Raw genomic sequence first — 12,398 nt, 5'->3', positions numbered from 1 at the left:
TATTATAAATCAATCTTTTGAACAGGGATGCTTTCCAGATGTATTGAAATATGGTGAGATCAAACCTCTATTCAAGAAAGGATTGACAGAAGATATGGGGAATTACCACACTATTCTCTCTTGCCGGTCTTCTCTAAAGTGTTTGAAAAGATTGCAGCAAAACAAATTAATAACTTTCTTACTGTAAATGATATAATTTTTAAAAACCAGTTCGGATTCCAACAGGGTAAAAGCACTGTGAATGCTATAAATGAGTTCATCCAAAAAATATGCTCCACGTTAGATAAAGGTAGAAAGGTCACAGGTATATTATTCTGTGATCTGACTAAAGCTTCGATTCAGTGAACCATGCATTACTCCTCCACAAATTGCAGATGTATGGAATCAGGGACACTGCTTTAAAATGGTTTAGCTCTTACCTGTCAGGTAGGAAACAAAGAGTAATTTTAACTTCAAATGGAACCAATTCATCAGACTGGAAAACAGTTCCCCAAGGAGTCCCCAAAAGGTTCGATATTGGGTCCCTATCTGTTTCTTTTTTACGTAAATGACCTACCACTTGTTATTGATACATCAGTTCTAATTGAAAATGAGGTATCTGAAAATATTCCAGAAAAAGCCAAAAATACTTTAGCAAAACTTTAATCTTGGTTCTATCAAAATGGACTAAAACTAAATGTAACTAAAACCAAAATGATGCAATTTGAAGCTAAATCAGTAGAAAGGAGTGAAATGAAGATAACTTGCAATGATCAGGATATCACAGAAGCAAACCACATGAAGTTCTTAGGCCTAAATCTTGACAAAAATTTAAATTGGAAGGTACACATAGATTACTTAGCAAATAAACTGAACAACTTAGCATTTGCAATGTGTATTTTGTCAGGTGCCACAAACATGAATACCAGAAAGATAGTTTATCACTGCTACTTTGAGTCAGTTATTCGTTATGGCATAATCTTCTGGGGAAATTCAGCAAATGTCACTAGGCTCCTAGTATTACAAAAGAAAGTAATTAGAAACATGTGTGTTGCAAAAACACGGGATCCTGTCGACCACTGTTAAAAAATTTAAAAATACTATCTATCCCCTCACTTTACACGTATGAGATGGTGGTGTTCATATATAGAAAGCAACATACACTAGACACTTTCCGTTTTGACCACGACTACAGCAGTCGCCACAGAGATAACTTCAAACTTCCAACACATTGTTTAAAACTTTATGCCCAAACGCCAGAGTATATGGGGTTAAAAATTTTCAATAAAATAAAAGACAGTAATATATTTAAAATGGAGATTGGTTCACTGAAAAGATTGCTCTTTACTCTTCTGGTGGAAAAGTGTTATTATTCTGTCGATGAATTCATTGAGGACAGCTTCACAGTCTGAGCACAGGGATTTTATTACATGTATTATTTTCTGTACATGTGTAGCTGTAACTTAGAAATGTAAAATATAATGTAAACTTTTGTATTTCTCGTAAAAAAGTAAAAAAGTTTCTTTTGTAAACCTTGACAAGTCTCCTGTACATCAAATCAAATGATTTGAAAATTGTACGTAATGAGACGAATAAACCACATATCACACTGGTGATCTCTGGTCCATTGCATGTGATATAACGTAAAAAGTTAATTATTTCAGCTTAAAACAAGAACTCAAGCACTCATTTAACAGCACTATCAGTTACTTAACTTATTCACAATAAAATATATCTTTCAATTAACTTTAATGTGCACAGACTGGACGTAAACAAACTATTAGTGCAAAGCTTCTGAATCAAGCAACTCAAGATGGATTCTACTTTCTGGAAACAGTAAAAATAAAAAAAAATGTTTATATGAATCAATAATGTGAAGCATTTGTTGACGAGATGCAGAATCAGGGGAAATGACAAAGCAAAACAGATGACGACTTGAAGCCATGCGAATGGCCATTTTGAGAAGTTGTAGAGTTTAACTCATAGAGGAAGAAGAAAACTGTGCTTTGTGGAGAACTTCCAGTTGGAAGAATTGGAATTAAGATCAAAACTTCATTGTTCATTTACGTCCCATTAAGGTCACATTCATCACCATCATTTAAGACACTCTCAAAAGTCATGTATGCAACTTTTAGTTTTCCACCATCCTGAATCTGCAGATCATGAATATGGTATAGAAAGCTGAAGCTCTTATTACCTATTGATAAGCAGATCCTGAATCTCAACCTCCAAAGTTACCTTACTTCCACCCTCTGTATTGGGGTCAACTCTTTCAGACCTGATGCGCTCTCTCTCTCTCTCTCTCTCTCTCTCTCTCTCTCTCTCTCTTGCACACACACACACACACACACACACACACACACACACACACACACACACAGGAAAGAAATTTTTTTATGTATCAAAGCTCGTAAGTGATTTATTAATGATTTTAAATGCAATAACAATAAAAATAACCAATTATACAGTTAACCAACCACATCTGTGTATTCTGGTGGTCACGAATTGCTGCACACTGCCACAAGCTGCTGTGCACTGCTGCATTGACTTGCTGATATTTTCATAGTGATGCTCAACAGTTGGGAGCACTTGAACATTATGAAAATGCTGAACATTCACAAATGTGTACCTCAGGTTTCCATTGGGAAAAAATACATCTGTTGCAGCTAAGATAATGTAAAAGTTAATGCACACAATTGTAGTCAGAGAGTCTGAAAGGCTTAAAATGAAGTGTACAGCACTCTCCTTGATACAGTTGAAGAAATGGAGCAATACAGTCTTGTCAAGATAAACAGTATCATCAAAGGATGTTTGAAGGAAATTATGACTGAGTGCAGTATTGCATCCAGACAGAGTACAACACATGGAACTTCAATGATACGAGTGGACTGTAAACTGTATAATGTAATGTGCTGAAGCAGTATGGTATTTGTGTTAAGTTAGACCATGGATGAAAATTTGAACTGAATTAGGCAGAGACTTTGTGAAAAAGTTTACATTTATATTCAGTATGACAAAATTTGATACTGAAGTCAATGTTACTTCGTAATCACACATTCACAAGTATCTCGCCAATGAATTATGTACAGACCCTGTTTAACAGAACATTTTTAGTTATATTATTGTTACTTTCACCCATGTCAATTTTCGCTACTAATTATGACACACCCTGTATACAAATTTTGTACATGGCTGCTTCTAGCAACCCTCTCAGCTTGGCGTCCCAAGTGGCCACTTGGACCTTAAACTAGCCCTGCCCAAAACAAATGTAAAGCTGTATGTGATGTTATCAAGATCCAGCTGGGTAGAAGTAGTCTACATCTACATCAATACTCTGCAAACTACTACAGTGCTTTGTGTACCAATGTCACTGGTGCTTTGTGTACCAATGTCACTGACAAGTGGTTTGCAGGAAGAACTGTTGCTGTTAAGCCTGCAATGTAAGCTCAAATCTCTATAATCTTGCTTTCATGGTCTTTTGTGGTATATATCTAGGAGGAAGCAGTATGTCAATTGAGTCTTCTAGGAATGTACACTCTTGGAACTTTAACAGTAAACCACACCATGATACGAAGTGCCTCTCTAGCAGTGTCTGCCACTGGAGATGGCCGAGCATCTCTGTGACACTTTTACACTTACTAAATGACCCTGTACCAAAAAGGCACTGCTCTTCTTTGGATCTTTTCTACTTCCTCTATCGATCCTGTGTGATACAAGTCACACAGTGATGAGCAGTATTCAAGCACTTGTCGAACAGGGGTTTTATAAGCTACCTTCTTTGTGGGTCGACTACATTTCTTGAGGATTGCTCCAATGAATCTCAGTCTGGCATCTGCCTTACCTGCAATTATTTTTACGTGGTCATTCCACTTTAAGCCACTCTGTATGCATACTCCTTGATATTTTATGGATGTGATTCTTCCATTGATTGTTACGAAATCATAAAACACAGGTTCTTTCTGCCTATTGACACAATATGTTGCATTTGTTTATGTTGAAGGTCAATTGCCAATTTCTGCACCAAGCGTTGATCCTCTGCAGTTCTTCCTATATTTCACTACAGTTTTCTAGTGTTGTGATTTCTCTGTATACACTACTATCTGCTAAAATCCTCATGGAATTTCTGACGTTATCCACTAAGTGGTTTATGTATTTTCTGAAAAGTAATGGTTCAGTAACACTACACTGGTGTGCAACTACAATTACTTTTATGTGTGAAGATTTCTCTCCATTGAGAATGACCTGCTGTATCCTGTTTGCTATAGAAACTCTTCACCCCAGTCTTATATTCTGTACATTCACATTTTGTTCATTAGATGGCACTGTGGAACAATATCAAATGCTTTCCAGAGGTCAAGGAATACGGCATCAATCTTGGTGCCAGTATATACTGTTTTCGTGGTCTTGTGGATGAGTAGTGTGATCTGGGTTTCACATGATCAATGTTTGCAGAATCCAGGTTGATTCCTCAAGAGGAGATTTTCAGTCTCCATAAATGTTATTATAATGTGAGAGTAAAACATGGGCCAAGATTCTACAACAGCCTGAGGTCAGCAATATAAGTCTGTAGTTTTGTGTGTCTATTTGACAACCCTTCTAGATAAAAGTAATGAACTGACCTTTGTTCCAATCATTAGGAAAGCTTTGCTCCTCTAGAAACATACGGTTCGCTGCTGTTAGAAGAAGAGCAAGTTCTTTTGCACACACTATGTAGAATCTTATTGGTACCCTGTCAGATACAGTGGTTTGTCCTCTGTTGCGCTTTCTCAGTTGTTTTTCTATCCCATAGTCACTTGTTTCAGTTCATATCATTTTGACATTTGTCCCATGTGATTTTCTCAGGGAAACTGTTTTGGAAAATATGTTTAGTGTTTTGGTTGTATCTGTGTCATCCACTGTTTCGATGCCATTGTGGTCACAGAGTGTACGCACTTCTTAGGATCTTCTGTCAGGTCCATAGATAGATGACAGCAAAAATACTTACTCTGATGTTGATTTCACTTCAGATGACTTCAATAATGGATAGGTTCAAGTTAGATATAGTGGGAATTAGTGAAGTTCGGAGGCAGGAGGAACAAGACTTTAGGTCAGGTGAATACAGGGTTATAAATACAAAATGAAATAGGGATAATGCAGGAGTAGGTTCAACAATGAATAAAAAAAATAGGAGTACCGGTAAGCTACTACAAACAACATAGTGAACACATTATTGTGACCAATATAGACACGAAGCCCACGCCTACCACAGTAGTACAAGTTTATATGCCAACTAGCTCTGCAGATGATGAAGAAGTTGATGAAATGTGTGATGAGATGAAAGAAATTATTCAGATAGTGAAGGGAGACGAAAATTTAATAGTCATGGGTGACTGGAATTCGACAGTAGGAAACGGGAGAGAAGGAAACGTAGTAGGTGAATATGGATTGGGGGGAAGAAATGAAAGAGGAAGCTGCCTGGTAGAATTTTGCACAGAGCTTAACTTAATCATAGCTAACACATGGTTCAAGAATCATGAAAGACGGTTGTATACATGGAAGAGCCCTGGAGATACTGGAAGGTTTCAGATAGATTATATAATGGTAAGACAGAGATTTAGGAACTAGGTTTTAAACTGTAAGACATATCCAGGGGCAGATGTGGACTATGACCAAAATCTATTGGTTATGAACTGTAGATTAAAACTGAAAAAACTGCAAAAGGTGGGAATTTAAGGAGATGGGACCTGGATAAACTGACTAAACCAGAAGTTGTACAGAGTTTCAGGCAGAGCACAAGGGAACAATTGACAGGAATGGGGGAAAGAAATACAGTAGAAGCAGAATGGGTAGCTTTGAGGGATGAAGTAGTGAAAGCATCAAAGGATCAAGTAGGTAAAAAGACGAAGGCTAGTAGAAATCCTTGGGTAACAGAAGAAATATGAATTTAATTGATGAAAGGAGAAAATATAAAAATGCAGTAAATGAAGCAGGCAAAAAGGAATACAAATGTCTCAGAAATGAGATCGACAGGAAGTGCAAAATGGCTAAGTAGGCATGGCTAGAGGACAAATGTAAGGACGTAGAGGCTTATCTCATTAGGGGTAAGATAATACTGCCTACAGGAAAATTAAAGACACCTTTGAAGAAAAGAGAACCACTTGTATGAATATCAAGAGCTCAGACGGAAACACAGTTCTAAGCAAAGAAGGGAAAGCAGGAAGGTGGAAGGAGTATATAGAGGGTCTATACAAGTGCGATGTGCTTGAGGACAATATTATGGAAATGGAAGAGGGTGTAGATGAAGATGAAATGGGAGATATGATACTGCGTGAAGAGTTTGACAGAGAACTGAAAGACCTAAGTCGAAACAAGGCCCCAGGAGTAGACAACATTCCATTAGAACTACTGATAGCCTTGAGAGAGCCAGTCGTGACAAAACTTTACCATCTGGTGAGCAAGATGTACAAGACAGGCGAAATACCTTCAAGAAGAATATAGTAATTCCAATCCCAAAGAAAGCAGGTGTTGACAGATGTGAAAATTACCGAACAATCAGTTTAATAAGTCACAGCTGCAAAATACTAAAGCGAATTCTTTACAGACGAATGGAAAAACTGGTAGAAGCCGACCTTGGGGGAAGATCAGTTTGGATTACACAGAAATATTGGACCACTTGAAGCAATACTGACCCTACGACTTATCTTAGAAGATAGATTAAGGAAAGGCAAACATACATTTCTAGCATTAGTAGACTTAGAGAAAGCTTTTGACAATGTTGACTGGAGTACTCTCTTTCAAATTCTGACTGTGGCAGGGGTAAAATACAGGGAGCGAAAAGCTATTTACAATTTGCACAGAAACCAGATGGCAGTTATAAGAGTCGAGAGACATGAAACAGAAGCAGTGGTTGGGATGGGAGTGAGACAGGGTTGTAGCCTCTCCCCGTTGTTATTCAACCTATATATTGAGCAAGCAGTAAAGGAAACAAAAGAAAAATTTGGAGTAGGTATTAAATACCACGGAGAAGAAATAAAAACTTTGAGGTTCACTAATGACATTGTAGTTCTGTCAGAGACAGCAAATGGGCTTGGAAGAGCAGTTGAACGGAATGGACAGTGTCTTGAAAGGAGGGTATAAGATGAACATCAACAAAAGCAAAACGAGGATAATGGAATGTAGTCGAATTAAGTCGGGTGATGTTGAGGGTATTAGATTAGGAAATGAGACACTTAAAGTAGTAAAGGAGTTTTGCTATTTGGGGAGCAAAATAACTGATGATGGTCGGAGTAGAGAAGATATAAAATGTAGACTGGCAATGGCAAGGAAAGCGTTTCTGAAGAAGAGAAATTTGTTAATGTCGAGTATAGATTGAAGTGTCAGGAAGTCGCTTCTGGAAGTATTTGTATGGAAGTGAAACATGGGCGATAAATAGTTTGGACAAGAAGAGAATAGAAGCTTTCGAAATGTGGTGCTACCGAAGAATGCTGAAGATTAGATGGGTAGATCACATAACTAATGAGGAGGTATTGAATAGAATTGGGGAGAAGAGAAATTTGTGGCACAACTTGACTAGAAGAAGGGATCGGTTGGTAGGACATGTTCTGAGGCATCAAGGGATCACCAATTTAGTGCTGGAGGGCAGCATGGAGGGTAAAAATCGTAGAGGGAGACCAAGAGAGGAATACACCAAACAGATTCAGAAGGATGTAGGTTGCAGTAGGTACTGGGAGATGAAAAACCTTGCACAGGATAGAGTAGCATGGAGAGCTGCATCAAACCAGTCTCTGGACTGAAGACCACAACAACAACAACGACATCAATACTTAGATGAGTAATTTTCTTTATATAGTGCACTGGTGAACTTATAAAGAAGGATCCTACACTTCTCCACCTCATATTTCAGGTCCAAAAACTATAGCTAAGGGAGTCTCAGGATCGACTGAGCCTCTGGTTGATGTTCTCTACTCAGCTCCAAACCAAAGGAACCTTATCAATTCTGGGTACAATACTGTACAGTGTATGCTCTGCTCACACCGTACAACTGAGGCCAACAATCTTTACCACTTTTACCAGCCACTTTTACAGGCAGACAGTGTCTCAGAAACCAAATGAGAGCCATCATTGGTCCCAACATGAGCCACAACTTGAAGATGGCTACACCCTCGACAGCCACGGGTAGAGAATACTCAACATCTCAGGTGGGGCAACCCAGCAGACATACCAAACACACATTGGACTTCTTTCCAGTCCTGGATGCTATTTCCCTATAGGCGGCTCCATAACAGGCCTAACATTGGAGCTCCCAATAACTGGAAAACCTCTCCTCCCATGTGCCTGCTCAGATCATGTTGAAGGAGTGGCCTCTTATTCACTTGCAGGGTGAATGTGTGAGGCCAGGTGGCCCACTCCCCAGTCACCTTCCATTTCAAGTTATGTGTATTGTTACATCTTGTTCCCCTGCTTTGGGTATGCTTGAAGGTGCCTTGACAACAGAGCCCGTGGGTAAAACAAGTGGCACCAGATATGTCCCATGCAAGGTACTAGTTTCTCCCCATACACACACACTACACCCCAAGACAGCAGTTTGAAAATGGCTGACCATGGTCAACAGCATCTTCAGCTGTTTGTAAACTAAAGTCAGCCTCTCCTGCATTCGCACACAACATGGTGCACACTCCCTATCCCTCCTTCTCCTAAAATTGACAGAAGCTCCTAAGGAAATATTAAACTAAATGCTCTGTACAAACACAAAAAATGGCTGCTGCTGCTACTGGAGCTGCTCCCTCCTAGCTGGTTGTTGCTGTACTGGTTATTTGTAAGCGATTTGCAAAACTCAAAGTGAATCAGGTGACAGTAGTGCTAGTAGCGGAATGAAGCTACACTAGAAAGTCATATCACACAGAAGCTGATGCATGGAAGTTACTATTATTTATTTATGTTGTATGTAAAGAATGTGTCGTGTGGCAGACAAATTATAGTTTGATTCATTAATAGTAATGGCTGACTGCAGAGTATCACATCTTTTTGAGGTGAATGTATATACCTGTGTGTGTGTGGAGAGAGGTGGGGGGTGGGTCGGTACCCGCACACTTGCGAACATGTGCATTGATATTATTGTACCATATCTATTTCACACATATCAATATGCTTAAAGAGGGATAACAAATAAATGTAAAAATGAAGTAGTCATTTATTGCAGCATAAGTCAGTTCCATGGCTTGAATGGAAGAGAGCAAGTTTTACTTTATGAATAAAGCATAAATTTTAGTTCTGATTCAGACAATTTAAGTAAAATGCATTATCATTATATGTTACTGACTTAGAAACCTTTTCGGCTTATGCTAGTGATATCAGAGAATTATGCTGAAGAATGAGCTCTAAAAAGTGCTCTCTCTTTTTATCAACATCTTAGATGGGCTTCATAGGGATGACATATAAGACTTATAGTGGTATTTTGTTTTGTTTCAGTTGTTATTCATCCATCATATCGCAAACAAGGTCTCGGCAAGGCACTCATGAATGCATCAGAGAATGAAGCTCAAAAGTAAGCTTAGAACAAAAATGTCGTATTTGTAAAACACAATGAAATATTTTTAAAATATATGTTTGCTCTGTTCCAGGCTCGGTCTTCATACAGTCTATTTATCAACTATCGACCAACAAGGTTTCTACCTGAAACTTGGATACACAGAATGTGCTCCAGTTTCAGTTTATGGCTGTCCTATAGCAAAGTGGAATTCATCACATAGTATGGTCCACAACAACATGCTCAGTGACCTAGAACTGCAAAACGAAGTTTCACTATTAGACAGCAGAACTCTAACAAAAGATACTGTGCCACTACAGCATGCAGCTACTTCACTACTGCCCCCTCCTCCTCCTCCACCACCACCACCACCACCACCACCACAGTCATTACCTTTGGCACCAACACAGAAACAAAGAAAGACTTTTATGAAAAAAGTACTTTAATATGTGTTACAATAAGAAACTTAAAAGTTTATTGTGAGGTCCAGGTATACATGACAACATACAATAATTTACTATTTTTACAAATCTTGTATTTTCATAATGTTTAAGTACTGCTGATGCAGCTCTCCATGCTATTCTGTCCTGTGCGAGCCTCTTCATCTCCGAATAACTGTTGCAACTAACATCCTTCTGAATCTGCTTACTGTATACATCTTTTGGTGTCCTTCTACTATACAAACCAACCCCCCCCCCCCCAACACACACACACACACACACACACACACACACACACACACACACACACACACACTCTTCCCTCAAATACTAAACTGGTTATCCCTTTTGTCTCAGTTGTGCCACAAATTTCTTGTCTCCCCAATTCTATTCAGTAACTCATCATTACTTATGTGATCTACCCATATAATCTTCAAGATTCTTGTGCAGCACCACATCTTAAAAGCTTCTATTCTCTTTTTATCTAAACTGTTTTATCGTCCAATTTCACTTTCATACATGGCTATACTCCATACAAATACCTTCAGAAAAGACTTCCAAACACTTAAATGTATATTCGATATTAACAAATTTGTCTTTTTCAGAAATGCTTTTCTTGCTATTGCCTGTCTACATTTTATATTCTCTTTATTTCAGCCATCATCAGTTATTTGTTTCCCAGAAAGCAAAACTCATCTACTACTTTTAGCATCTCGTTTCCTAATCTAATTCCCTCAGCATCACCTGACTTAATTCGACTACATTCCATTATCCTTGTTTTGCTTTTGTTGATGTTAATCTTATATCCTCCTTTCAAGACACTGCCCATTCTGTTCAACTGCTCTTCCAAGTCCTTTTGCTGTCTCTGAGAGAATTAAAGTGCCATTAGCAACCCTCCAAGTTTTATTTCTTTTCCCTGAACTTTAATTCCTACTCCAGATTTTTCTTTCATTCCTTTTACTGCTTCTTCAAAGTACAGATTGAATAACATCAGGACTTATGACCTCAGCAGTTGAGTCCCATAGTGCTCAGAGCCATTTTTGAATAACATCAGGAATAAGCTACAATCTTGTCTCACTCTCTTCTCAACCACTGCTTCCCTTTCATGTCCTTCGGCTCTTATTACTGCCATCTGGTTTCTGTAAAATTTGTAAAAATAGCCTTCCACTTCCTGTATTTTACTACTCCTACCTTTAGACTTGCAAAGAGAGTATTCCAGTCAACATTGTCAAAAGCTTTCTGTAAGTCTACAAATGCTATCAACATAGTTTTGCCTTTCCTTAACCTATTTTCTAAGATAAGTCGTAGGGTCAGTATTGCCTTGCGTGTTCCTACATTTTTTCAGAATCCAAACTGATCTTCCCCGAGGTAGGTTTCAACTGTCGATACTGAAATATGAACTTTGTAGAGTTGTTTAGTTCCATGACCTGGCATCATTAAGGCCATTCTGTGACGTAGGTTATTGGAAGGAACAAAGTGTCAGAAACCATGGAACATTTATGAACTACCACCTCATGAATTAGAATCATGTTTTAACCAATGTGCTCTGTCTTCTGGTGCATTCAGAATGTGATATGAAGTACACATATTGAACACATTACTGTGATACCATATGTTATTATGATGCTAATAATACATATACTTTACTTTCTCACAAATATTCTAGTAGCACAGAATTCGCTATTTGACTATGTAAATTATTCATTGGTATTTTATGTCAGTGGCTTAAAGGTCAATAAGATGCAAGACAATTCTTTTGAGGATTTAAAAAAAGAATCGCATTTCCTGGCTACACAAAAAAATTACATCCAACAGAAAGAAATGATATTGGAAACTCCATAAGTGGGAAGGATGCATCTATGCAATAACTGTATGGATACTTCCTGTATGTTCACAGAATTATCTGAAAACACAGATTAACAAGAGTCAGAGCTTAGATATCCACTATTTATATCCTGGCAGGTGATAATTTTTCAATAGTAGTTGGACTTTTACTCATTCTTAAATGACAAGAATTATGATAGTTCAGAGTTGTTTGTTGTATGTCCTTTGTTGTGTTTCTTATCTTCACTCTTTTAACATGACTTCCTAATGATTTATTTCATTGCTTCTTCTTTCATCCCATTTTCCCGTTCGAATAAAATCCTTATGGGTATTGCTTGCGCCATTTTGAAACACTAAAACCAACTATAAAAGCACTGATTCAACTGTGTTTGCAGCATTTATTTTCATGGTGATGAATTACTACCTAAATGGTAGCATTAACACGGCTCTGTACCAGTTGAAATCTTTAAATTTTCAATTTTTGTTTTTGTCACTGATCACCTACAGAATTTTCCCTTTCCAAATATATTATTGCCTTATTTTTGGTTTATTCATTCATTTAAACAAAACACTGTGTGATGATGACCGTTTTTCAAGAATCTGAACAATTGAAGGAGGTAAGATTTGTCAATTATTTAAGAGATGGCGAT

General features: G+C 37.9%; 1 protein-coding gene across 3 annotated transcripts in view; it reads left to right on the top strand.

The window, feature by feature from the left end:
* LOC126258713 (N-alpha-acetyltransferase 80) overlaps window positions 1–11,521 on the top strand; it is a 148,224-nt gene extending 136,703 nt beyond the window's left edge. For all 3 annotated transcript variants that reach the window (XM_049955666.1, XM_049955664.1, XM_049955665.1), the window contains 2 exons: window positions 9,427–9,502; window positions 9,579–11,521. In XM_049955666.1, the coding sequence (XP_049811623.1) occupies window positions 9,427–9,502; window positions 9,579–9,930 (428 nt within the window). In that variant the 3' untranslated portion in view covers window positions 9,931–11,521. The remainder of the gene's footprint in view (window positions 1–9,426; window positions 9,503–9,578) is intronic.
* Window positions 11,522–12,398: the final 877 nt, after the last annotated feature.

Source organism: Schistocerca nitens, chromosome 1 (assembly GCF_023898315.1).
Source record: "Schistocerca nitens isolate TAMUIC-IGC-003100 chromosome 1, iqSchNite1.1, whole genome shotgun sequence".
Classification (NCBI taxonomy): Eukaryota; Metazoa; Arthropoda; class Insecta; order Orthoptera; family Acrididae; genus Schistocerca; species Schistocerca nitens.
The sequence above is the reverse complement of the archived record's forward strand: the minus strand, read 5'-3'. Positions and strand labels throughout refer to the sequence as shown.